A 24,586-nucleotide genomic window follows, 5' to 3' on the forward strand; every position below is an offset into this window, starting at 1 on the left:
TGATAGGATTTGATTGGCATGTGTGGACAAATCCTGCATAGGCCACTGCCCTTGACTTCTTTGAGTGGCAGGGCTTTGGGCTCTGGAGTGGGACACCAGTAGCCTAGATTTTGGACTCTCTACCTTCCAGAAGGGCACTTGACATCTCTCCTGTCCTTGCATCATAAAGAAGCCAGAGCCTGATTCCCCTGGTTTCTGAACTTCCTTCCCTCCAGACACTGTCTTCCCTCTGGTCTAGCAGAGGCACACACTAGTTCAGGAACCCTGTGATGGATGACAAGGGGCTAACCAACATATCGTGGGCTGGTACTCGAGGGCTCATTAGCATGTTTAGTAAATAGCCTGCAGATTCTGAAAGTGGGATAGCCTGGGAAGTCATCATGTTTGGCTGGTTTTGGCAGGAAACAGAAATGGAACTTCATTTCAGGTAGGGTCCTGCCAGCCAGCTCTATGCTGTTCATAAGAGAGGACATGCCTTTGCGATTGGGAGCTCTCCCTATAGTCAGAGTCATGGCGTGGGAAGCAGGGATAATTCCATTTTAGTCTCTCCCAGATCTGGAATCTATCTACCCACTTTTCTGAGAAGTCACCATAGATTTAAAAATAAAAAGGCTTATTTATTTCTTTTATATCTATGGGGTCAGTGAGTATATGTACATATCTACACTGTGTATGTGTGTGTGTGTGTGCGTGTGCGTGTGCGTGTGTCTGTGTGTGTGTGTGTGTGTGTGTGTGTGTGTGTGCATGCAATACCCACAGAGTCTAGGATAGGGAGTCAGAGCTCATAGAACTTGAGTTGCATGTCATTGTTGGCTTCCCAGCGTATGTGTTGGGAACTGAACTTGTGTCCTCTAGAAGGGCATCAAGAGTTCTTAACTGCGCAGCCACCATCTCTCTAACCACATAGACTTTTTTTTAATTATTATTGTCAATTCCACAAACATGGCTGCTGGAAGGTGGGCAGGGGTCCCATCATTCATTATGTGACAGGAAACCTATGTGACACTTCACATTTAAAGCAGTGGCTCTTGATGGCACTCGGGACACATGTGGAAAGCACACATTCTCAGTTTCCCCTCCCCGAGCCCTGCTGGGAGTTGTCCCAGCTCTCAGGTGACTGTCACACAAAGGAGCTGTCAAGCGTGAAGCATGCCAGTGATCGCTTTAGGGGACAGAGAGCTGAAATAGAATATGGCCAATAGAGGATAACCATGGGGCACTTCGCCAGTTCTAAGTCAAGGACCCACGGTTCCTTTCCTAACGTCACTCACCTGGGCCTGGCAGCATCTATTGGGGTGGGGAAGGGACTCTGGGAAGCTAAAAGAGTCCAGGGTCATGTGTCCCTGCAGGGAAACCCCAGACTCATGCTTCATTGCAAACTGTCATTGCTACAGCTTGGTGCTCGACAGAGGGATATGTTTTTATTTTTGTCTCGAAAAGTCACAGCCAGGGACTTTTGAAAGTGTGCACTGGCTCTGCTCCCTGCTGGTCTTGACGGAACATGTTCTTCCCGCGGCAAAGGTTTCTACGAGGTGGAGGGTGGGGGGGGTGGGGTGGAGGGGATTCAGAGACACCTGCATCGGAGAACGGCATCCCTGGCAGAAATGCTGTCCTGAGGAGAGTGTCCCAGGAGGCCACAGGGCACGTAGGCCAAGAAGGAGGGCTGCTGTCCTGAGCCCAGTGTTAGAGGTCAGCTCAGGAGAGTCTGGTGACCCCAGAAGCTTGGGCATAGGGTACAATCACCTTTGCCTTAGCTAAGGACATGAAGGACCCTCCACTGGGTTTCTAACCAGAGGCACAGTGGTGACTCTCACATCTCTTCTGCGACAGTCCTCTGCTCTGTTCCCACAGGAAACATTTGTATAAAGCCTGCTCTGCATAAATATAACTGGATCACTTAAAATAAGCAAGGAGAAACTGATCGCTTAAAGCTACCCCCTGGGAGATCTTTTATCCAGATTGAACAAAGTGATGGAGTAGACTGTACTGTATCCATTTGGAAATTTCATTTCAGCAGTCTGAGTTTTCTTTCACCTCCTGCTACCAGCCTTCGCTGGGCCCCTGAGGGGAGCTGCTAACAAGAGACCCACTGGCTTTGGACTGCGTAGGTGTAAAGGCATCGTGTACAGTTGTCGCCATGGGTGGGCAAAGTAAGGCTGTGCAGGCCAATAGGATCCTTTGTAAAGGAGGGCCTGAGGCAGGCAGGGAGAGGCAGCTGGCATTAGGGAAGAGATCAGGGCGACTGCCCTTTCCAAGGATCATGATCTCCTAAGTCCTGTCCACATTCTGGCCCTTCTGCACAATCCTTGGGACTCTCCTCCAGCTGGGTGGCTGCTACTGTGATTCTATGTACCATCGCAGGTTACATTCTAGAACCTTCTTCTGTAATACCTCTGAAAAACGCCCCTTCTGGGCCCCTTGCACCCTCAACACAGAAGGGTGGCTGGGAGTTGACAAAGGCCTCAGCTGTGGTGGACCACAAAGTATGGGGAACCGGAGCCACAGGCCATCCTGGATGATTAGTTTGGGAAAATGAGTTGATATTTTTCTCTAGCATGGATTGGGTCCCTATCCTGCCTCCACAGCACTGAACCGAATCAGTAAGACTGCATTGAAAAAAGGGACAGTTCAGTATCCCAGCCCTGCAATTCAGGTCCCCAGGATGATAATCTCAAGTACCGTGTTAAGCATGAGGACAGGCGCCCAGGTCCTTCACCTGTAATAGGGAGCCTGAAGGGATGTACGCGTGTGTGCATGCATGCATGTCTACACTTATACACACATGCATGCATGCGGGCATGTGCTTCTCGGCCCCTTGCCCATCTGTGTGCTTACTAGAGGGAACCTGAGAGAATGGTACTGTTACTGATAGAGTCAGGGATGGAGGCTCTGCCTCATGTCCCTTGAGCAGGCAACTGTATTCCAGTAGTATGTTAGGGTATAAAGAGAAAGCCATGTGCCAAGTGTATGCATGAGGGATGGGGGCTGGGTGGGTTCTGAGAGTCTGCATTGATTCTCTGAGGTCCACGTGATGGTAGATTAGTATTTGGGAAGAGTCAGAGAAGTCTTTGTGTGTGTGTGTGTGTGTGTGTGTGTGTGTGTGTGTGTGTGTGTGTGTGTGTGTATTAGTAAAGAACGTGGTGTCTTAATACATATGCCAGTGGTATCTTATTACATGCCAAGGGTGCTCAGATGCTCATGGCAGTGGGAGGCCAAGGAGGGGTCATATGGCCAACCTTCACCAGCCCCTTTGCCCTTCCTTAGCTCCTTTCTGTTATCTTAGGCTGGAGCTGTGCACCCCAAGGGGTTACTGGACCCTAATGGGCCATAGACCCTTTCTGCTTTTATCACATCTCATTCACATAGCTTTAACTATGTTTGATTCACCCAGGGACTTCCAATGTAGATGTTGGAGCCCTACTCAGAACTAGCACTAGGATGTGACCCACAAATTGATATTTTTAGAACTTGGCTTCATTGTAACAGGCGGCCTGGGTTGAAGTCCCTGGAGCTGGTAGAATTTATCCATTTCCCTGTGGGATGTCTTTTCCTGCTGCTGATAATGCCGACGCTACCCAGCCGAGCCAAGTGATGACCGCCAGCTGCATTGGTTTGATGAAATGAATGAAATAAAAAATAAGTAGATTTTAACTTAAAGGACCTTTCAAAATCAATATACAGATCAATGGAGAGCTCACGGCTTTGGTCAGATGGAATCGCCACACCACTCTCTTTTGCTGGGCAGAATTAGAGGCAGTGCCCTGGGGAGGCTGGCCAGGGCTTAGATGCCCAGCGCTTTGGCATTGAGTTCTGCTTTGGAGTATTTACTCCCCATCAGTACCAGGGCTGGCTCACTTAGGAACCAGCTTAATGTGCAACAGTGATGAAACTCTGAGAATGGACCCTTTCGGCCAGAGGACAGAAAACTGGGGAGCAGGCTAAAGGGCATAGAATACACCCACAGAACCTTAGCAAGACTGTTGGAACTAATTGTCAGTATGAGCCGTGGTCCTAGACTCATGGTCACAGATAAGCTTTTGAAGCTGGGTTGCCATCAGTGTCATCTGAACTCAGTGGGACAGAGCTGACGTCTGAATCTAAGTGGGTGGATATCGGAGGACCCTGCTCTTTGAGGCTGCAGTCCTCCCAGTCTGGGTAGCCTTTCTGAGCTTGGTGCTGGATGGAAGACTCCCTCTCCCCAGCAGGGCCTCCTAGTATGCCTGACTCCATCTGCAGAGTGTCCTAAGGCATAGATGGCCCTAACCACATCTGATATATGGCCTTTGACACAGTTGCCTGCTAGCTCTCCCCTCCCTGCGACTATAGGATAATTCGGTAACATGTACCTGGCCATATGATAGGAGCTCGCTGCCAAATGCAAATTAAGCATCCTTGGAATGCCTACTTCCAACCAATTATGAACAGCTGTCCTGGAAGCCCCCCACCCACTCCCCAAGGACTATATAGCTGTTGTTCTCCCTGAATAAAGTTGAACTAGCAGCTGAAGTGGTTCGCAGAGGTCACTTCTTTCATGCTGGTAGCTTTCCAAGCCCTGCGCCTCACCTTCTGGTCCCCCTGCCTTCGTGGGCTGGTGGCCAACAGCTCCCCCGGGAAGAGGAAACTCACAAATGGATTTCCCAAGGAAACAAACAGAAGAAAATTCACATTCACTAGAGTCTTAACAGGGAATTCTGGCAATGTCTAGGGGGAAACCGACTTTCTTTGATCTACAAAGCACCAAGAAAATCTACATAATTCTCCAGTCAATCAATGATTTTAGTTTTAAGAAGTGACCAGTCCTGCAGTTGGGAAGATAATAAATGTCACCCTGGGGTGTCCTGGATATTGCATTTGTCAAGGACTTTAAAGTGTTCCATGCGGTAAATGTTAGCAATCTTTTAAGTGGAAAGAAAGATATTCTCATCAGAGAAATACAAACTTTGAATAATAAGAAGAAAATGGAAAAGTTCTAACTGAAAAGTACATGTGAAATGAAGATACCCTTTGGGTGATCTCAGAAGCTAAGTAGACCATGACATAGGGAAGAATTAGTTAACTATAATTAGTAAGTAGACGAATAAAATTACCCGCAAGTAACAGAAAGAAAATATTTCCAAGAAATAGCAAGTCCTTGGAGACTGCCAAGATGCCAGAAATGCTAGGATTCATATCATTGGAATTCCTGAGTGAAAGAAAGCTGTGTGTATGTGTGTGCATATCCCCTCTGTATGCGCACGCACGTGTGCATGCACACACACACACATACACACACACACACCACCACCACCACCAACACCAACAACAACAACAACAAAAACGGGTAATGGCACAGGCACACATACAGAAAGCTGGGTATGGTGTCACTCCCACAATCCTAGCATTCCGGAGGCCCAGCGAGCTACAGAACTCCAAACAACAATCCATGCAAAACTAAAACTATTTGGTGAAATAAACGCCCTAAACATCTCACGTCAGTGAAAGACACAGGCTTACAGACTACAGAGGCTCAAAAACCCCAACTGCATAAGCCAAAAGAGAAACCACACATCATCATCATCCCTCTGAAAACAGTCTAATCACAACATCTTCACAGCAGGCTCATTGGAAGTGGGGAAACAGGGCCTCAGTGACTGGATTTCTCATCAGAAACTAAAAAGGCCAGAAGACGATGGAAGGATGTCTTTAATGTTAAAGCAATACTATTGACAAACCATGAGCAGAGAAGCCTGTATCCAGTGAATAAATCCTTTAGGAATGAAAGTGAAGCAAAGGCATTGAGGGGAAGGGAACCTCAGGCGATTTGTTTGCAGGGTCCCTGCTTTATAAAGAGTTGGTTTCCGAAAGGCACAGGTAGGCATCATGCCATCATGGAGGACATTATTTGAAGTGTGTCATTAGGGGATTTGTTAAGAAATGCTGGCGTAGTATGCTTACACAAGCTGTGAAGGCTATGGTATCACTAGGCCACAGTAGTTTGTGTGTGCATGCGTGTGAGCACATGAATCAGTATCATGTATGATGATGCTTTTCCAGCTGAGCAGAGGCACTTGACATGTTAGGATTGAAAGAAGAACAACAGAGACAGTGAAGGCCTAACTTGATAAAAATCGACTGACTTCACCCCTTAGGCAGTTAAACATGTATGTGAGTGTCTCCCACAAGCTTTGCCTTCCTTGTGTGTGGCAATGTACATAGATATAACATATGATGTATAGTGTAAGATACATGAATAAGGGGCATATATAGTAGTGAGGCTCTCATATTTTACTCAGAGTAGTAAAATATTTACTCAGAGTCGACCATAAAACACTAGGTATGGGTAATACAATCCATAGAATAAGCACTAAAAATTATACTAAGATCTGCATGTGGTGGCGCCTATAATCCCAGCAATTGGAACGCTGAGGCAGAAGGATTGAGACATTGAAGCCATCTTGGGCTATATAGTGAGACCCTTTTTCAAAAAAAGAAAAAAGAAAAAGAAAACCCCTCAAAACAAAATAGAACAAAAAAGAGAAACGAAGACAAAAAGGTAGTAAGTAAAGGGAATACTAATGACATGTAAAACAAAACTTAGTCAGGAAAGGAGAAGCAGAAGGACAAGAAAACAAAGGAAACAAAGCGGAAAAGGTAGATCTAAATTCAACTAGATCCATTGACACATTCAAGGTAAATGGCCTAAGAGTCAACTAAGAATGCCTGTTAACAAGCTGGGCTCTAAGAGTCGCTTACCCATGCTTTCTCTAGTAAGGAACCAACTTTAAAGAGGTTTAAAGTAAGAAAGTGGAAGCCAAAGCTGTAGCTTGGTGGGAGAGCACTATCCAAGCGTGCACAAGTCTCTGGGTTGTATTTCTAGTACCAGAGAAAAACGGACATGATCAAAATAGAAGATGCACTCTTCCAACCTCAACATAAAGAAGCCTGGAGTGGTTATTTTAGTGTTGGAGAAAGCCTACCAGAGGACAAGGAGCATTAGCAACAGTAAAGATCCATCCAGAAGACATACGTGTCTTTACTGGGAATGTGACTAACAGCAGAGCCCCTGAATAAATAAAGCAGACGCCGACTAAAGTCCAAGGAGAAGCAGGTAACTCACAGCCCCAGCAATGCTCACTCAGTAACTGGTAGAGCAAATAGGGCTTGAGCAGCCGAGATACGGAACGGATGGACAGTCTGACCAACCACAGGGCCCTATGGTCATCTATAGATAACTCTACCCATTAACAGCAAAACAGTTGTTGTGAAGCTGAAGTAGAGCCACCACCAATGTGGATCAAACTGTGCGTTATACAACAAAACATATTAAATTTTAAATAATTGAAAATTTGCAAACGATGTTTTTTTTTTAATCATAGTAGGATTAAACTGTAGAATAAAGACAATCTCAAATATTTAGACATAAGACTATATACTTCCAAAAGAGTCATGGGTCAAAAAGGAAATCTCAGGAAATGAAACAGCTTGAAAGAAGTGAAAATTAAATTGTAATATGTTAAAATTTGTGCCACGCAGCTAAAATAGAGCTCTGAGGAGACATCACATTAATGAATAAAAGATGCACACCATCCATCGGCCTAAGCTGTTAGCCAGAAAAATGAACCAACTTGTTAAAAAAGAGAGACCAAGGAACTCATTAAAAAATAGATAACCTAAATTTTCCTATAGCTATTAAAATGTCAAATTTATGGTTTAAAAAAACTTGCAAATTTTTCAGTTAATTTAAATGGCTTTGTTGCTGAGTTCTTCCAAATGTTTCCAGAAGACACAGGATAGTAATGATGATGTTCATTCTCCATATCCTTTTTGAGAAAACAGAAACATCAATTCAGATGTGACAGCAGATTCCTCTCATATGAGAAACAAATAAGAGAAAAATAGTAAATATGAGGAAGAAACAAAGGACAGTATAAGAAAATTTCAGATCAAACATCCTATGAGAACAGATGTGAAAAATTCTTCACAGAATGCATGCAGCGTGTCTATCTAAGGCGAACACATCATGGCTGCTAAGTAGGCTAATCCCAGAAATACTGGCTGGGATTCAGAATTCAACAGTTCCGTAGTGCATCCCATGGCAGTAAGAGTAAAAAGATGAAAAGCCAGAGGGTCTCAGTAAGGGTAGAAACAGTCAATAAAATTCAACATCGGTTCATGCCAAAACAACAACGACGAAAACATAAAACAACAAAAACCCTTCAAATGGGATTAGAAGGAAAGAGAGGAGGGGCAGAAAGATGGAGAGGCATGGGGTCAGACAGAAATTGGAGGGAGCAAGGAAAGAAGACAAAGGAAGATGAGACAAATAGGAGAGAGGGAGGGAGGGAGAGAAGGAGGGAAGGAGGGAGAGAGGGAGGGAGAGAGGAAGACAGCTGGAGAGATGGAGACTACTGCCCCTGCCAGGTCTGCATGCATACAATGGAATGGATTGAGCCAGCTCCTCCTCGGCAGGCTGCATTGTTGTCTGACAAATCCTTGCCACTGACCAAATACTCCTGGCTCTAATGAAGAAACTCAGTGAGGCTAATATTCAATAACGTGTGGTATTTCTAGAGCACACTCAGTAGTCAGTTGTAAAAAAAAAATGACATTTATAATAGCATAAGGAAGGAAAGAAAGAAGGCAGGCGGGGCGGAGGGAGGGAAGAGCGTAATTACATTAAGAAAATGTGCAGAGTATGCGTGCTGGGAAGTATAATGTGCTTCTGAGAGAAAGGGAAGAGGACCTGAAAAAAATGAAAAGATTCGTCACATTCAAGTGTCAGATCCAATATGGTTCTGATGCACATCTCCCCCTTCCTCCCCAATGTTCTATGGGTTGGAAGCAACCCTAATCAATCAAATACCTGATAGGACTTTAAAAAAATAAATGTTGAGAAACTGCATCTAAAATTTTTACAGAAGAACAAGGGAAATGATGTGGCCTCACAGTTCTAGAAGTGAACCATCAAGCTGCTGGCACAGGTCAGTTCCTTCTGAGCTCCAGGAGGGGCTCTGTCCTGCTTGCCCTTCTGGAGCTGTTGCCAGAAGTTCCCTTTCAGGACACTGTGGTGCCAGATCAGGGCTTGCCCAGACAAGCTTAGCCAGACTCACACAGCTGCCGTGTCTGGACTTGAAGGTTGTACTCTCTGGTCCTGTGGGGTTTGACTTTCACGTGTGTGTGTGTGTGTGTGTGTGTGTGTGTGTGTGTGTGTGTGTGTGTGTTGGGTGTGGGGATGGTACCCCACACACATGCCTGGATTCTTTTAAGTTTTAATTGATGCACGTGCTTGAAAATAGGTGAAAATAACAGGCCAGTAGCAGCACAAACAACCCCTTTAAACCGTGCACTCTTGTAGCTGTTTTCTCTGAGAGTGCTAGACTTCTTCATTTACTGAGAATAGCTTCGGGAAAGGATGGACTTAGCAACGTTGTTGTTATTAGCTTGTGTTTGTTAAGTGGAGAAGTTTCTCAAGCATGTTGAGAAAAAGGAGTGTTGGGCACGTTTTGCGTCAACCACCTACCACCACCTTATTACCCACTCTTGCTTATTCGTCAGTTTCCGTTACTATGACAAAGATCTGACTCAATCAACTTATAAACAGAAAAGGTTGATAGCCAGGAGGCACAGAAGAAGTAGAGGAAGGGGCTAGAGGTATGGTAGCCCTCTCTGAGAGCACACTTCATCAGCTCCCACTGGTACCATTTTGTTGGCCAAGCTTTTAAGGCACGGGCTTAAGGAAGAATTGCAAGACCAAGAGGCATAACAGCCCCAGCTTGCAGGAACAAACACGCCACGCAGAGGCTAACTTTAGTGAGCCACGCAGAGGCAAACTTTAGTGAGCCACGCAGAGGCTAACTTTAGTGAGCCACTGTCTTCCCCACAAGGTACTGAGAAGTTCTTGTGTGAGAGAACCCACTGTTTCTACTGCTTAGAGGCAACCAGTAAGGATAGTAACGTTTCTATGGTGAAGTTCGCGTGCTCCTCAGTGCTGACCTGTATGACATTAACTATGGCCTCAGTATAGGTTACACGGGATCCTGGAAAGATCAGTTCTTGTGGCCCCGCTGCTGATTGAGGGGGGCTGACTGTAGTTTGGGACTGCATTTGCAGACCATTCATCTGCACTCTTTCTGAGGTAAGGCTGTGGTGGGGAGGCCAACTACGCAGAAGGATATTATCCTGAAGGGAAAAAAATGAGCCCCCAGAAGTTAGTTCACACCCACACCGTATGCCCCTTAAAGAGGGCTGAGACTTCCCTGCTTCCTGCTGTAGAAATGCCACCTGATGACATGGCTGCCTGGGCTCCATAGGGCCTGCAGAGAGACACTAGCTTTGTTTTGTTTTGTTTTTAAATTTTATTTTGGCTATAGCAGTACCGTGAAGAAATGAAGGAAGGCAGGTGATAAATGCCATTGCCCTATGACTCAAAGTTCGTGCTTGCTAACATTTTGTTGTATTTTCTCAACTTATTATGTGTGTGCATGACTGTAACTGAAATACAGCACGGTGTCCTCTATGTTAAACTGCGTCGATGTTTCCATTGTCACTCAGTTGTCATGTGGTTATGCCAACACTGGCTCAGATAGGATCTTGTCAACGAAGGTTTAATGTGTTCTCAGCCATTTTGTGCCTTCAAAGAAAAGGCTTCCCCTTCCCCGTGATCCTAAAGAGATTATAGGGTCTTGCTTGACAGTCGTGGACATCAGCCTGGGTTCTAGAAGAAGAATTTATGAACTGGCTCCTCTGAACTCAGAATTGGCCTGTGCCCTTGGGAAAAAAAAAAAAAACTACCTAGTCACTTCTGTCTAGGACGTTTGGGCCGATTGTGCCAGCGCACTCTAAGATTGTGTCGGTGAAAATCACATCTAGTCAAAGCAGCCAGGTCACATCAGAGAGGAACAAAAGCGTGTTATCTGGAGGACAGAAGTGGTGCTGGCACCAGCCTGGTTGTGTCCACATCTTATCTGCATGCGTTGATTGTCTCCCAGCCTGGACCGTGGTGGCTGCATAGCTGTTTCCATCTTCATCGGCCACGTTCCGAGCTCCACTCGGGGCCAGCTGGTGCGTTCTACCGTGCAGGAGACAAGCGTGACGTGTAATGAGGACACTGCAGCTCTTTCTCGTCGACAAGGAGCCTTTATCCCCTTCTCATTAGGATGCTTCAGAGGCTGAGTGCTGAGCAGTGTCAGAGGCCGCGTTTCCTGTTGATTTATGTGCTATCACAGAATTAATTGAGTCTGGACACGGGGTCTCATTTTCTTGGACATGTAGCAGGTAATCGTGCTTCTCCCGTACAATCAAGTAGCTTTTCCAGATGCTCTGCTATGAAGGAGCTGTCCTTAATGTGACTAATCAGAAGCAAAGGACCTCAATATGCTTGTGTACATGCCCTGCATGAGGAAGCCTCTGGACTGCTGTGCGGGTGCAGTTAACTCTGTCCTGGCCACACTCCTCCCTGTGCTCATCTGAGGATGTCGGCCACTAAATGCAACAAAGGTTTTAAAGTGTTCTGAACAGAGACCCAGTGCTGGCGGGCGGGGGTGGGAAGAGGGATGGTTTCTGATGCCTCACAGCGTCACTTGTGCAAGAGCAGGACATTGTGTACTGAGCAGGGGAATGGTTTCTTTATCAGCAGAAGCCACCTTAACAAAGATGCTGCAGGTGGGCGTGGCTTGGGCTGCTGCATCCTTACCTCATAGTTCAGAGGCTGCCTGGGGCCGGGTGTCTAAGGTCAAAATGCTGGTATGTTGGTGTTTGATGGGGGTCCTTTCCTGATTCATAGATGGCTGCTTTGCACTGGGTCCTTACATGGTGGGAGGGCTAAGGCAGGTGTCCTGAGCCTCTTTTATAAGGCTCAGAAGACTCAGCTTTGCTGACACAACCTACGCATGTCTCCACCTCCTAATGCCATCCTCTTAGGGTTAGGATTGCACCATAAGGACTTCTGGGGGACCCAACATGCAGTCTATAGCGGACTGTCTGTTCATTGAAAAGCTATGATGTAGCTGGTAAGATGAAGCTCACGCAGTTTTTACTGCTGCTTATAGTGTTGGGTGAAAAGAAAAGAGGAAGGGCTGAAGAAATGGCTCAGCACTTAAGAACCCTTGCTCTTGCAGAAGACCTGAGTTTGGCTCCTAGCACCCATCTTCTGCCACTCATAAGCAACTGTAACTCCAGCTCCAGGGGATCAGATGCACTGCTGTGGCCTTTGCAGGCACCTACATACCTACATACATACACACACACACACACACACACACACACACACACACACACACACACACATCCTCCCCAAATCAGTATATAAAAATGTAAAACATACTTTAAAAACGAAAAATAGGAGAACACAGAATGTGCTTCCAGTAAGCTCTCAGCTGTATGAAGAGAGGAGCAGAATAAAGAATAGAAAGGGATACACCAGAGAGGCTGCAGTGGCTGGCTGCCTGAGTCACGTGACCCTCCCCCTTTCTTGTGAAATGCACAAAGTGAAGGGGTCACCATTTTCATCACCAGAAAGAAATGATCCCCCAGGAGTACAAATCTCATTGTAGCAGACAGATGCCAGATTGCTCACACCTCTGGCTGTCTCCCAGCGAAGGGGGAGCAGCTCTTCAAGGCCTCCCACTGGGCAGCTGTTTCCACATGTAGTTGCACCCCTAGATGTGGTATGCAGTTGAGCAAGTGAAATCTGTCCACCAGCCACTGAGTTCACGGATGATGGCAGCCACGCGGATAGTGTTTTGTGGGTCTGTGGGTACTTCCTCCAGACATCCGGGGGCTCCCCAAAAAAGTTGATTTAAAGTTGAGGTGTTGAGGGCAGCAACCTTTATCACTAGGCTGCAAAGTGTTCCCGTGCCACACCTTGTTGGAGTACGCACTGCCGGAACATCCCTGGATGGTGTTTCAGTGTCTGTTCTGTGACCACAGAAGGAGTGACTTGTGGAGAACAGAACTTCTTTTGTCCACGATTCTGGAGCTGGGAAGTCTGAGAGCAGGCACTGGCACCTGCTAAATGTGTAGTACAGTGGAGTGTTAAAAAGGGACAAGGAGCATGTGACCTCAGGTGTCTTCTTAAAGGCTACGAATAGCATATACAAGTAACATTGTACAGACTGAGCAGGTTACAGTTTAATGTGTTCAGGAATATGTGTGTGTGTGTGTGTGTGTGTGTGTGTGTGTGTGTGTGTGTGTGTATCTGTATGTGTATGGATATACACACTTAATGAAAAAAGAGGCCATGAATTTGAAAGAGAGTAAGGAAGGGCATATGGGATGCTTCAGAGGGAGGAAAGGGAAGGATGAAGTGATGTAATTAGATCAGCCTCTTTAAAACTAAAATAAGTCATTTTATAGATACTAAGAACATCATGTGGAGCTCTACTTTCATGACCTCATCTAATCCCATGTCTCCAAAAATTCACCTCTAAATATGGCCAACATAAGAATGTTTCATTTAGGGCATAGGCAGTCTGAGTAAGCTAGCAGGAGAACTGTTTACTTATAAGGAGTCATTTCATTGCACCTACATCTCTGCACACTTTTTTTTTGTTGTTGTTGTTGTCTTGGATCTCACCGCCCCTCAGCCACACCCTGTCTTCTGGTATGAGGGTTCTCTGTTGTTCTTCAAATGGCCACAGTTTGCCAGCCCATCCACCCTTGCCCTGCTAGTAGCTATGGGAGTGACTTACAAGCTTGATCTGAAAAAAGTCTATGGAAATGTCCTCTTTCCCTGCACCCCATGAGTTGGGGGTAGGGGCATATAGAGAAAGGTAAAGAGGTCAAACTCATCCCGTAGAAAGTGGAGAGCTCCCAGAGACCCACAGACATGTTGGATGTACTGTTCAAGTGAAGTCCTAGGTCCGCTTGAATTAGGACTTGCAGCTCCAGGCTAGGCTTTGGCACACCTGCCCACAACATGCCACTAACATGCAACTCCCCAAGTTGACCTGTGACCTTTAAAGTGAGTACAATACTTCACTGGGAGGCAACCCTTTGCTTCCTGCTATGATCCCTCTTCCATATGCATTGCTGCCTAGATGCCCTTGTGTCCCACTGAAGAAGACGCACATGCACATCAGGGTCAGTGCCTCCTGCCATAACCGCTGTCATCCTACCTTGTTGGTAGAGCCATTTAAGACACAATTCTGACTGCGCGTCATCTTCCTTAATAACCTTCGGTAGTTTTCCTTAAGCCGTTTGTTGAATTCAGACCTGAATTGGCCACTTTGCTGTGGTGGCAATAGCATCATGTTCTCTGAGAGGACATATGTTGGAAGTTGGGCCCTTTGTGGTAATAAAGGGAAGTGATGGGGCCATTAAGAGGTGTTGTAGTGGAAGACCCTTACATCACTGATTGTGCTGTTCTCAGTAGGGGTTAAGGTAGCTTTTGTGAGATCCTGAACTACCTTTGAGAGAGCAAATTCTTATACGAAGACTCTTGGTCCTCGCCATTCTCGTTGGCTCTGTCTGGCTCACCGTCCCTCCCTTTTGACCATATTCTACCATGCCGATGCCACCCACTGTGAGGTTTTTACTAAACCTGAGCTGATGCTGGCATCTTGGCCTTGAAACCTCCAGAACTGATCTAAATAAACCACTCTCCATTATAAAACTACTCAGATGCAGGTATTTCATTGCAATAACAGAACGTAGACCAAGTAAACTCTCCTAGTTAGCCTCTTCAAGACCTTCAGGCAGATATGGCATTTCCAATTTCCTAAGTGTGGAAGCCATCTCAAGGTTTTTTTCTCAGTCTTCAGAACACTGGCTTTTAGGTTTGAGCAAGGGCCTTCATGTCCGTGTGCATCTTTAGCAGAAAAGCATCTTCTTTATACCGAAGGTGCCCAGTTAGTGAAATGAAATTTTGTAGATTCTTTGAAGATGCATCCTCTTTCCAGGCGGCCACCAGGGGTCATTAATTCTTTGTAGCCACTGAAAGGAGAACTGGATTAGAAATATGATCTTTACTACTACCCAGTATCATATTGTTGCTCAAATGGGGAAAAAGCAATGTCAATGCTTTCTTTAATATTCTATATTTGTTTGTCATTGATTTTTATTGTTTTTTAGACCATTGTAATTAAAATACTGTTTTACTTCCTGAAAGTTTTGGTGTCTTCCTTGCCTCAGCACTCCTAGGAAAGCACCAGTAAAATTAAAAAAATTTTTTTTTTAATTTAGGTTAGGAACAAGGTGTGTTAGGGCTGGAGAGATAGCCTAGCAGTCAAAACTACTGTCACCTGAGCTCTGAGGGAAGCAGTAAAAGAAAGAAAGAAAGGCTGGCTTCCAGCCTACCTGAGAAAACACAGGCTCCAAGCCTAGGGAGAGATCGTGCCTCAAAAGAACAGGCAGGGAGTGAAAGAAGGGGAAGCTGATGTCTTCATTTGGGTTCTGTGTACACACCCAGGCATGTGCACCTACACATACACACATGTAGACATACACTGACATGACATAGACATAAAGTAGAGACATCTTTGAAATTAGAAATAAGTCCATATACTTGTTACTTTTCTGTTAGTGTGATAAAAAATACCATGACTGGAACCAACTTATAAAAGAAGGAGTTTGTTTGAGGTTTGTGACTTCAGAGAGCCTATAATGGCAGGGAGGGGTGGGCCAGAGCCATATGGTTGCAAGAACAAGTAGCTGAGCGAACAAATCTCGAGTCACAAGCCCGGGCAGAGAGCAGATGACATGGCACAGCCTTTAACTCAAAGGCCACTGCCTACGGGAGACGTTACTCATTCAAACAAGCAAAGGATGACTCTAGTACCATTTTTAGTTAATCCAACAGGGAGGAGCACAGTCAGCAAGATAAGCACACGATGGAAAGGAGAAGGAAGGCTGTGAGGACCTGTGGGTATTGTTATTTGCTGAGGGACAGGACAGTACCAACTAAAACCAACCGGGAATAAGTAGGTTAGGAAGATGTGACTTTTCAATGACCAGTATGTAATTTTTTTCTATATACCAGGAACAGCCATGTAAACAAAGGGAGGGAAACTTCACTGCAACACAAAAAGAACACAAGAATAAAGCCAACAAAGAACGTTTATAAGTTTGAAGAAAACTACAAAGCCATTGGGATCCATTTAGGACTTAGGTAAATGTGGATTTGTTTGTTGGGTAAAATTGAATGAAAATATTCCAACATCGTAAGTTTGGGAATTTCTCTAAAATAATCAATGATTGAAGGCTATTCTAACCACAGTGATAGTGAAAGTGCTGGAGGGCATTTGGACTCAGTAGCTCTCAAGTTCATCTGGGAGAATGCATGTGAAAATAGCTGGAGGAGGTCTAAAAATGAGAATAATGGAGAAAAATGGACTTATCTGGTGCTGAAAATCTTACAGCCACAGCAATTAAAATGGCGTTGGGGCTGGTGGGGAGAGCAAATGGCACGGACTGAAGTCTGGACAGAGCCGGGCTTACACAAAGGTTAGTACACACGGCCCGTCTTAGGACTCCTGGCTCTCAAGGTTATGATGGTGTGGCAGCATAGCCATGCCACCACCCTGCTTCTCACTGCCAGCGTGACATTTAAGATGCACTCGAGTTATTCAGTATTTAGTGAGAGATTTACCATGTGCTAGAGAATTTCCCCCAGATGCAGAAGAATGTGCGTATTCTGGGCATGTTTAGGGTCTGGGAGACCAAGTGCTGATGCTCTGGAGGTTAGATGGATTGAGTTAACTAACGTTTTACTTACAGTCTTTTCCTCCTTTCCTTTTTGTTAGAAGTTTTTAATCTCTTATTCATATATCATCAAGACAAAACGTTGTTCACAATAGGAACTATATACGAGACAGTTACTTCAGCATTAAAGTACTGTCTCAGTATATCTTATAATCACAACGCAAGATTTATGCTTTATGCCCAAAACATGTTCCATACTAAAGAATATGTTTGGTGGTGCACACCCTTAATCCCAGCAGTCAGGAGGCAGAAGCAGGGGGCTCTCTGAATTTGAGGCCAGCTTGGTCTACAGAGTAAATTCCAGGACAGCAAGGGCTACACAGAGAAACCCTGCCTTGAACAAAACAAAAGAGTAAACTAAACTTTGGATATCGACAGAATTTGTTTTCAAAGTGCAGCAGGTGTATCAGGATTTATCCTCATTATAAGTCTAGGAACAGAAATATCTGTATCTGAGGCATTGTGATGACGGGCCATCACAGTGTGTCTGGGATGTTGGGGTCATTAGCCGTCACGGTTTCTGGGAATGTGAGAGGTTTGAGGAGATGGGAAATTCAATGTGAGGATTACAATGGCTGGAAGAAGCAGTCTCACCACAAAGATGTGTGTTGGGCACTACTGCTGGCATGGTGCTGTTCAGAGGACTCTGGGACACAGGGTGTGACCAGCTCCAGTTTATGAGCTCTCTGGCCAGGCACGGTTTCAGAGAGAGGCTGTTCCGGGCCTTACGCTCAGAGCCTGGTCAGTGGCTACTGGGAATATTCTCATAGGTTGTCGTCAGCCTCCCCATGTCTGACACATTGCTTTCACCGCCTAACTGCCTACTCAGCCCCTGCATCCTGCCCTCCAGTGGTCCAGTCTAACATTTCACTCCTATGTTTTTGTTTAGCTGTGGTAAAATAGATATAAAATAAATTTACTGTCTTAACCACTTTTTTTTAAAATGGATGTTATTTCTTAATCAGATGTCTAGAATATGGCTCTAAAAATAAAGTAGCTTGTGTGCCAAGTAGATATAAAGCTAGGCAGCACAATACTTTATGTATACACTTAATTATTTTGACATGCAGTGATGGTATAAATTTGGGATCCGGTAGGATGTTTTAATATGTGTGTATCTTGAGTGCTAAAACATGGGGTTTAGACCAGAAGAATTAATGGTCTTCCTTGGTCATGGGTCTTCATGGTGTCTTCAGTAGATGCTGTTATTTTTCTCTTTGAGAGCAATCACTCCAATCTGATGACCCCTTGACTTGGCCACTTGGGTTACCATTATAAAGTGAGTCTTGTGCAGCGGTCAAGAGTGAGCCTGTGGGCCAGAGTGTTCTCAGGGGTAGGACATATGCCCAGGTTCCATTCTAGCACCAGACTGTTACAAGCCAATGAGTCTATGAGTCCCTTGGTGCAGTTGGGCATCCTGGTGGCTGTCTTCTCATTCATGCCTTCTTTCCAGCTCTGTCTGTCCTTAGCCTCTTCTGGCATGGTAATAGCTTTTCCCTGACACCTGAGGCATTCACATGGGACTGTTGCATCCTTTGAACACCTGTGCATCCACAGTGCTCTGAGCAAACGTGCTCTCAAGATATGGTGATGTGGGTTTGGCATGTGTCTCGCGTTGGCCATGGTCTATGTGACTCTGATGGCTCTCTCTACCTTCTTCTCCACAGTGGCTGCTACCAGGTAACAATGGCTGTGTGAGTGTCTGCCATGGCCCACCGCAAGTGCCAGAACACTGCGAGCAGCATGTTGGACCACAGGGCCAGGCCAGCTCCTATCCCCCGCGACCAGGAGCCTGAGAACGAGGATGCAGAACTGCCCCTGGAGACCTATGTACCCACGGGCCTGGAGCTGGCCACTCTACGGCCAGAGAGCCCCACGCCTGAGGAGCAAGAGTGCCATAACCATAGCCCCGATGGGGACTCCAGCTCTGACTATGTAAACAACACATCTGAGGAGGAGGACTATGATGAGGGCCTCCCTGAGGAGGAGGAGGGTGTTACCTACTACATTCGCTATTGTCCTGAGGATGACAGTTACCTAGAGGGCATGGACTGTAATGGGGAGGAGTACATAGCCCATGGTGCGCATCCCGTGGATACCGACGAGTGTCAGGAGGCGGTGGAGGAGTGGACGGACTCAGTGGGCCCTCATACTCATAGCCACGGGGATGAAAACAGCCAGGAGTACCCAGACAGCCACCTGCCTATCCCAGAGGATGACCCTTCTGTCCTGGAGGTCCACGACCAGGAAGAAGATGGCCACTACTGTTCCAGCAAAGAGAGTTACCAGGACTACTACCCGACAGAGACCAATGGGGACACAGGTGGCGCCTCCCCGTATCGCATGAGGCGTGGGGACGGGGACCTGGAGGAGCAGGAGGAAGACATCGACCAGATAGTGGCCGAGATCAAGATGAGCCTAAGCATGACCAGCATCACCAGCGCCAGTGAGGCCAGCCCTGAGCACATGCCTGAGCTGGGTCCTGAGGACTCCACAGAGGCCGGTCCACCCAGCGAGACCAGCCACGGACCCAGCAGGCATGAGGGAAGACCCAAGTCCCTGAACATTCCCCCTGAGGCTAAGCACCCTGGAGACCCCCAGAGAGGACTGAAGACCAAGACCAGGACCCCAGAGGAAAGGCCAAAGTGGCCCCAAGAGCAGGTAGGCCTTAGCTATCCCCAGGAAATGGGTAGTGGACCCTAGGGAATGTGATATCACCCAGTAGGTAGTAAAGGGGGGAGGGTGGGGAAGGGGATATGGGATAATGACAGGTGGAGGGGGATTAGCTGCTGTCCAATTTACAATGCGAGCTAAGTTAATTTGCCCAGGAACTGTAATGATTCTGGAATGCTCTTGTCACAAGTCCATCCTTTACATTCAGGGGCCCATACCACCCAAGGGCTGATGGGCAGCTCATCTCCTAGGAAATGCCCCGCTGGTACCCCGCTGCCTGAATCAGCCCATGCCAGGAGAGTATCCATGTAACCTTGGATACTTGGATTGGCTGAGGTGGCTCCCTCAGGCCAGCAGGGCACTGGTCAGGATGGTGGGAGAGGGATGCAGGCAGCACTTCCCTACTTAGTGAGAAGGGTTCACTTCCTAGTGCCCATTGCAGTGTCTCCAAAGTTATCTTTGCCCAATGGGCACTTAGTTGTGAAAAACTACTGTCTTGTTAAAAATCACTATTTGAAAATTTGATGACGTGGTAGAGGAGAAATGTCTGCTAACACGAAGGAACAAAAGCATAAGTTTTGCTTGAGTTATACCACAGCAAGCATGTAGTCTAATAAACACATGTGAAAACCACCATCCCAGCCACCCCCAAACAGAAAGAAATCACTGTGTGTAAGAGGAGATGTAGTTACTAGGTAATGTATAAAGGGACATCTCTTGGGCCCATGGTATGGACTGTTTTCCTGGTTTGTAAAGCCGTAATTATTTTCCCCCAGATTTCTTGAGTTTGAATATTTATTCAATATATATTGAGTTGAAAACACACACACACACACACACACACACACACACACACACACACACACACCCTCATACCCTCACTTGCACACTGGTGAAAGCTTGCATTTGGAATGTAAGTCACATTGACTTGCTGTGAGATTCCCCACATACTTTGGTGCCTTTTGTTCTTGCTAAGTTAGTAAGTGCCAGCTGACTTCATTTTGGGGGGTGCGCCTGTCATTCACAGCAGTTCTGCCTTCATTGGGGGGGGCACTGCGGGATATAAACTGCTATTGTACTAGTGAATGTTGGGGGCAGGGGTTCTGGGCCCTGGTCTGGGCTTCAGGCCAAAATGCCCACATTTGTATTCATTCATTTTCAGAATATGGGCTTGTCCCCGACAAAAGCGATGGCACTGCAGGGATGGATGTGGGTTGTATAAAGCATGTGACATACTGTGTTTTCTTGTAATAAGTGGCCTCCTTGTCAAAGGTCTGTCAAGAGAAAAGTATCTTAGAACTTAGCATGGACTGGGGAGAGCTGTGTCTCTCTGTCTCTCTGTCTGTCTGTCTGTCTGTCTGTCTGTCTGTCTGTCTGTCTGTCTCTCTCTCTCTCTCTCTCTCTCTCTCTGTCTCTCTCCCTCCTCACTCTCTCTCCCCCTCCTTCCTCCCTCCTCTCTCCTCTTGCTTCATAATAACTGGATGGTAAGTTGAGTGAAATTCCAAATTCCGTAGTCCTTTGGATTAGAGTGTTGGGGGGGGGGGTTGTTGGGGGTTGGTTGAATGAACGCAAATAGATGCATGAATAAGTGGTGGCCATTTAGAAAGGCAAGTGCAAATGGGGGAAGTCTCAAGCTATCATGGGAGTAAGAGGGAAGTCTATGTTTTCAGAGAAAGGTGTTCAGTCTCTAAGCCCAGATGTCCTTAAATCAATGCTGTGAGCCAAGAGACTGGAAAGCACATAAGCGTTAGTGAATGACTATATAAGGTTGGTTTGTTGTTGTTCTTGTAATCATCCATTCATTAATTTGTTCATTCATTCACGAGCTACTCCTGTCAAGAGGGAGCCTAGGAGGACCTAGCTCTAGGCTGACCTCACAAATGAATGAGCTGAGTAGTCCTTTGGGAGACTCTGTTGGGCCTTGCCATGTGGGTGAGTTTGTATATCCTGTAGTCCTTGGTAGCTCGTCTCACACAAGGAATTCTGAAATTGGGCCATTAATATCCACTGGTGAATAAACGGGGACATAAATACCCATCAAATTACCTTAGAAACCAGATTCTCTAGGAAACGCACGTCCTTGGATACTTCGTAGGTGCTTCATTTGAAATCACAGCTGTGTTCCTAAAAGGAATCTTTTACTCCCCTGGGACAGCCAAGCTGTGCCAGGAACTATCAAATACCTGGCCTGAGGCAGTGAGTCAGAGTGTCACCAAGTCCCCAGCTCAATTCCTGGAGCCATCCACATGTTTAGTACAGCACTGCCCAGAACTGGTGCTACAGCATAAATGAATCGGGGGCAGGGGGGCGGGGGCGAGAGAGAGAGAGAGAGAACACACAGAAGAGAAAGCTAGACAGCCCTGGCCTCCCAGGTAGACTTTTTCTGTAAAGTGTGCCCTTGGCCTACAGTATGGGCCTCACAAGGGCCACCCCAGAACTACTCAGTCCTATTTGCATTTCAACAAGATGGCATGCATTTGAAGTCAGAGAAGCAATGATGTGGAAGTGTCCAGCTGGAGGGACTTGACAGCATCCCTTATCTCTTCCCCACTCATATTAAAGCTTGAAAACTACAGTCAGGGTTAGTTTTTGAAGTATGGTTTGAGTGTCCCTAATCTGAAAATACAACATCCTAAATACGTTAAAGCTGAGGCTTCTTGAGTGCTGGCATAGGAAAATGTCACACCTGCCATCCCGAGACAGGCCACAGCCAAAGCACAGTGCACTAAAAAAGGCCGTGTTAGGTTACCCAGGCTTTTCATATGGGAACCATACATGAATTCTCATGTTATGGGTCTCATCCCCAGCCTGTCTCATCATGCAAACATTGCAAAGTCAGAAATATACCCCAAATCTGCGCCCACCAATGCTCTCAGGCATTCTGTGCAGGATGCTCAAGCTGCCCTGAAGAGAATCCTTTGGTCACTGCACGGATGACAGTGAGTACAGAGTCAGTGTGAGAGATGCATCTCCCACGGGCCCACTACGCAGCATAGAGAACTCTCTTCCTGTTTTCGGTGCTCCCTGTCAGACCACAGCACTGAGCACAGGGCACACGGCTGTCATTTGGCCCAAGTATCTTTACCATGCAGCGTTCTTACATCAGGCATATATCATGTTCCCATAGGATTTTCATAGTTAGTTCACTGACCTTTTGATGTTGCATTTGGGCGACGTGTCACATGACTGACGTGTATTTATTTGTCAATGCCTACCCTGCTACCCAACACGCAGATGGGGGATGGCATTTTTCTTCTGTGTGTGAGGCTGACACAGACATCTTTGTGCAATTGGTCTTTCCTGTCGTTTTGTACTTTTTGAGGGCCAGGGCCTGAGTCACACATCAGTGTTGACCCTTTAAATTTCTGCGCAACCAACTTGTCCGATGGGCTCCTGTCTTCTGCAAGGTACGGTGCCACCTCTTATCTCTGGGATTTTCTTCTTTTCCATTTCACAGGGTGCTTCCTGCGTTTTTGCTGCCTATTCCCTTCAGTGTCTTTTCCTTTGAATGGGGACTGTGCGATTTTAACCATCTCTGTGCTTATTAAGATACAGCCAACCCATCAGCCATCCTCCCACATCTTTGGGGCACAGAGGGAGTCATTCAAATGACTCCTTCTTCCTACACACGGGCGATGGATTCACAGTAGGCCCTGCTGTGGTTTGGCCTCTGTGGAGAGCAGGTTGCACGGTGTGATGGGAAGTGGGATGTATGGCCGGTAGGTCTGCCTGTGCTGTACAGTACTCTGCATGTTCAAAAGGTTCCCACTCTTCTGTAAGTTACAGCCCAACAACAGGGGAAGTGAAAGCAGGCACTGCCAGAGAGGCCAGAGATGGTGCCACCCACAATGGGATTGGTCCTCTCCTAGCAATCATTAGCCACAAAAGTGTCCCCTGGCCTTACCTATAGGCAATCAGATGGAGGTATTTTCTCAACTGAAATCCTTGCTCCCAGATGACTCTAGCCTGTACAAAGATAACAAAACGCCAACCAGGATAATGCGGTGTCTTCTGGAGCTGCCTTCCAAGGTGGAAGGCGGCAGTTACAGAGGAGACTGCTAGTTAACAGCAGCAGCTGTAAAACTGGAGAGGAGTGGCGGAGGGAGGGTGCAGGCAGCTGCCAGGACTCCCTGGGATCCCTGAAATCTACCAGGCTCCAATGCCTGAGGAAAGAATTACATATAAAGCTAGCCTTTAACTTCCAGCAACCGTCTTTATTTTAGATCATCACTAGATGGTTTATAATGCCTAATATGAGGCCATGCCATGTAGGCTGTTGTCCTGTGTTGTTGACTGGAGTAATGACAGGAAAGTGAGGATGTGTTCAAAGCAGATGCAGTTTTGTTCTTTTGACTATTTCCCACCCACACTCATTTGACTCTTCAGACGTGGAATCCACAGATGCAGAGGGTCGGCTATGTTCAGTTGGCAGATGAGTTGGGGAAATTTCTCTGCTCCATTTCTTTCTTCCTCAAGGATTACTCATTGCTGTACACAACGTCTGGACTGCTTGGCCAGAGTTCCCAACATCCCATAACCTTAAGACCTTTCCTATCCATCATGACAGAAACATGTGGAAAATAGCAACCCAAATCTCATCCTAAGGTCCAGAATCCCTTACTCAATTCCAGGATGATTTAATGCCGGCCAATGCTAATGATGAACACTTTTTATTTTTATTTTTCATTACTGGGACCCTTCATTTCTGAAGATTTAGTGATCGGTTGGCTTCAGTATATACAAAATTCTTGGCTCACTATGAAAGTGGCAGGGGAGTCTGTGGCAAGGTACAAAGGGCTCAGGGTCTGTGACTTCAGGAATTCTAGAACAAGCCAAAAGGTTCAATGCTGAGGTTGGCCTCCTCAGACAAATCAGGTACGTCCTGGTTCCTGTTCTACTGCTGCAAAGAGACACCATGACCCAGGCAGCTTATAAAAGTAGACATTTAACTGGGGGCTTGCTTACAATGTCAGAGGGGGAGTCCATGGTCATTGTGGTGGCCGGCCTGGTGGCAGGCTAGCAGACCTGGAGCAGTAGCTGAGAGCTCGCATCCTGATCTGTGGGCAGGAGGTAGAGGGACTGGGCCTGGCATGGGGTTTGACTCCTCGGGGGATCCCAATGACATTCCTTCTCCGTAAGCAGTCTACTAGCTGGGAGCCAAGCACTCAGATATATGAATCCATTGGGACCGTTCTCATTCAAGCATCCTTAAGGGACTTGAATCAAAGATAGGATA

At 46.4% G+C, this 24,586-nt stretch overlaps 1 protein-coding gene across 5 annotated transcripts in view; it reads left to right on the top strand.

Moving 5' to 3' along the window:
• Positions 1-24,586, top strand: part of Apba2 (amyloid beta precursor protein binding family A member 2) — an 881,206-nt gene that overhangs the window by 805,778 nt on the left and 50,842 nt on the right. For all 5 annotated transcript variants that reach the window (XM_051148672.1, XM_051148670.1, XM_051148671.1 and 2 more), the window contains exon 3: positions 18,345-19,338. In XM_051148672.1, coding sequence (XP_051004629.1) covers positions 18,385-19,338 — 954 coding nt within the window. In that variant the 5' untranslated portion in view covers positions 18,345-18,384. The remainder of the gene's footprint in view (positions 1-18,344; positions 19,339-24,586) is intronic.

The sequence above is a fragment of the Acomys russatus genome, chromosome 7 (genome assembly GCF_903995435.1).
Source record: "Acomys russatus chromosome 7, mAcoRus1.1, whole genome shotgun sequence".
NCBI lineage: Eukaryota > Metazoa > Chordata > Mammalia > Rodentia > Muridae > Acomys > Acomys russatus.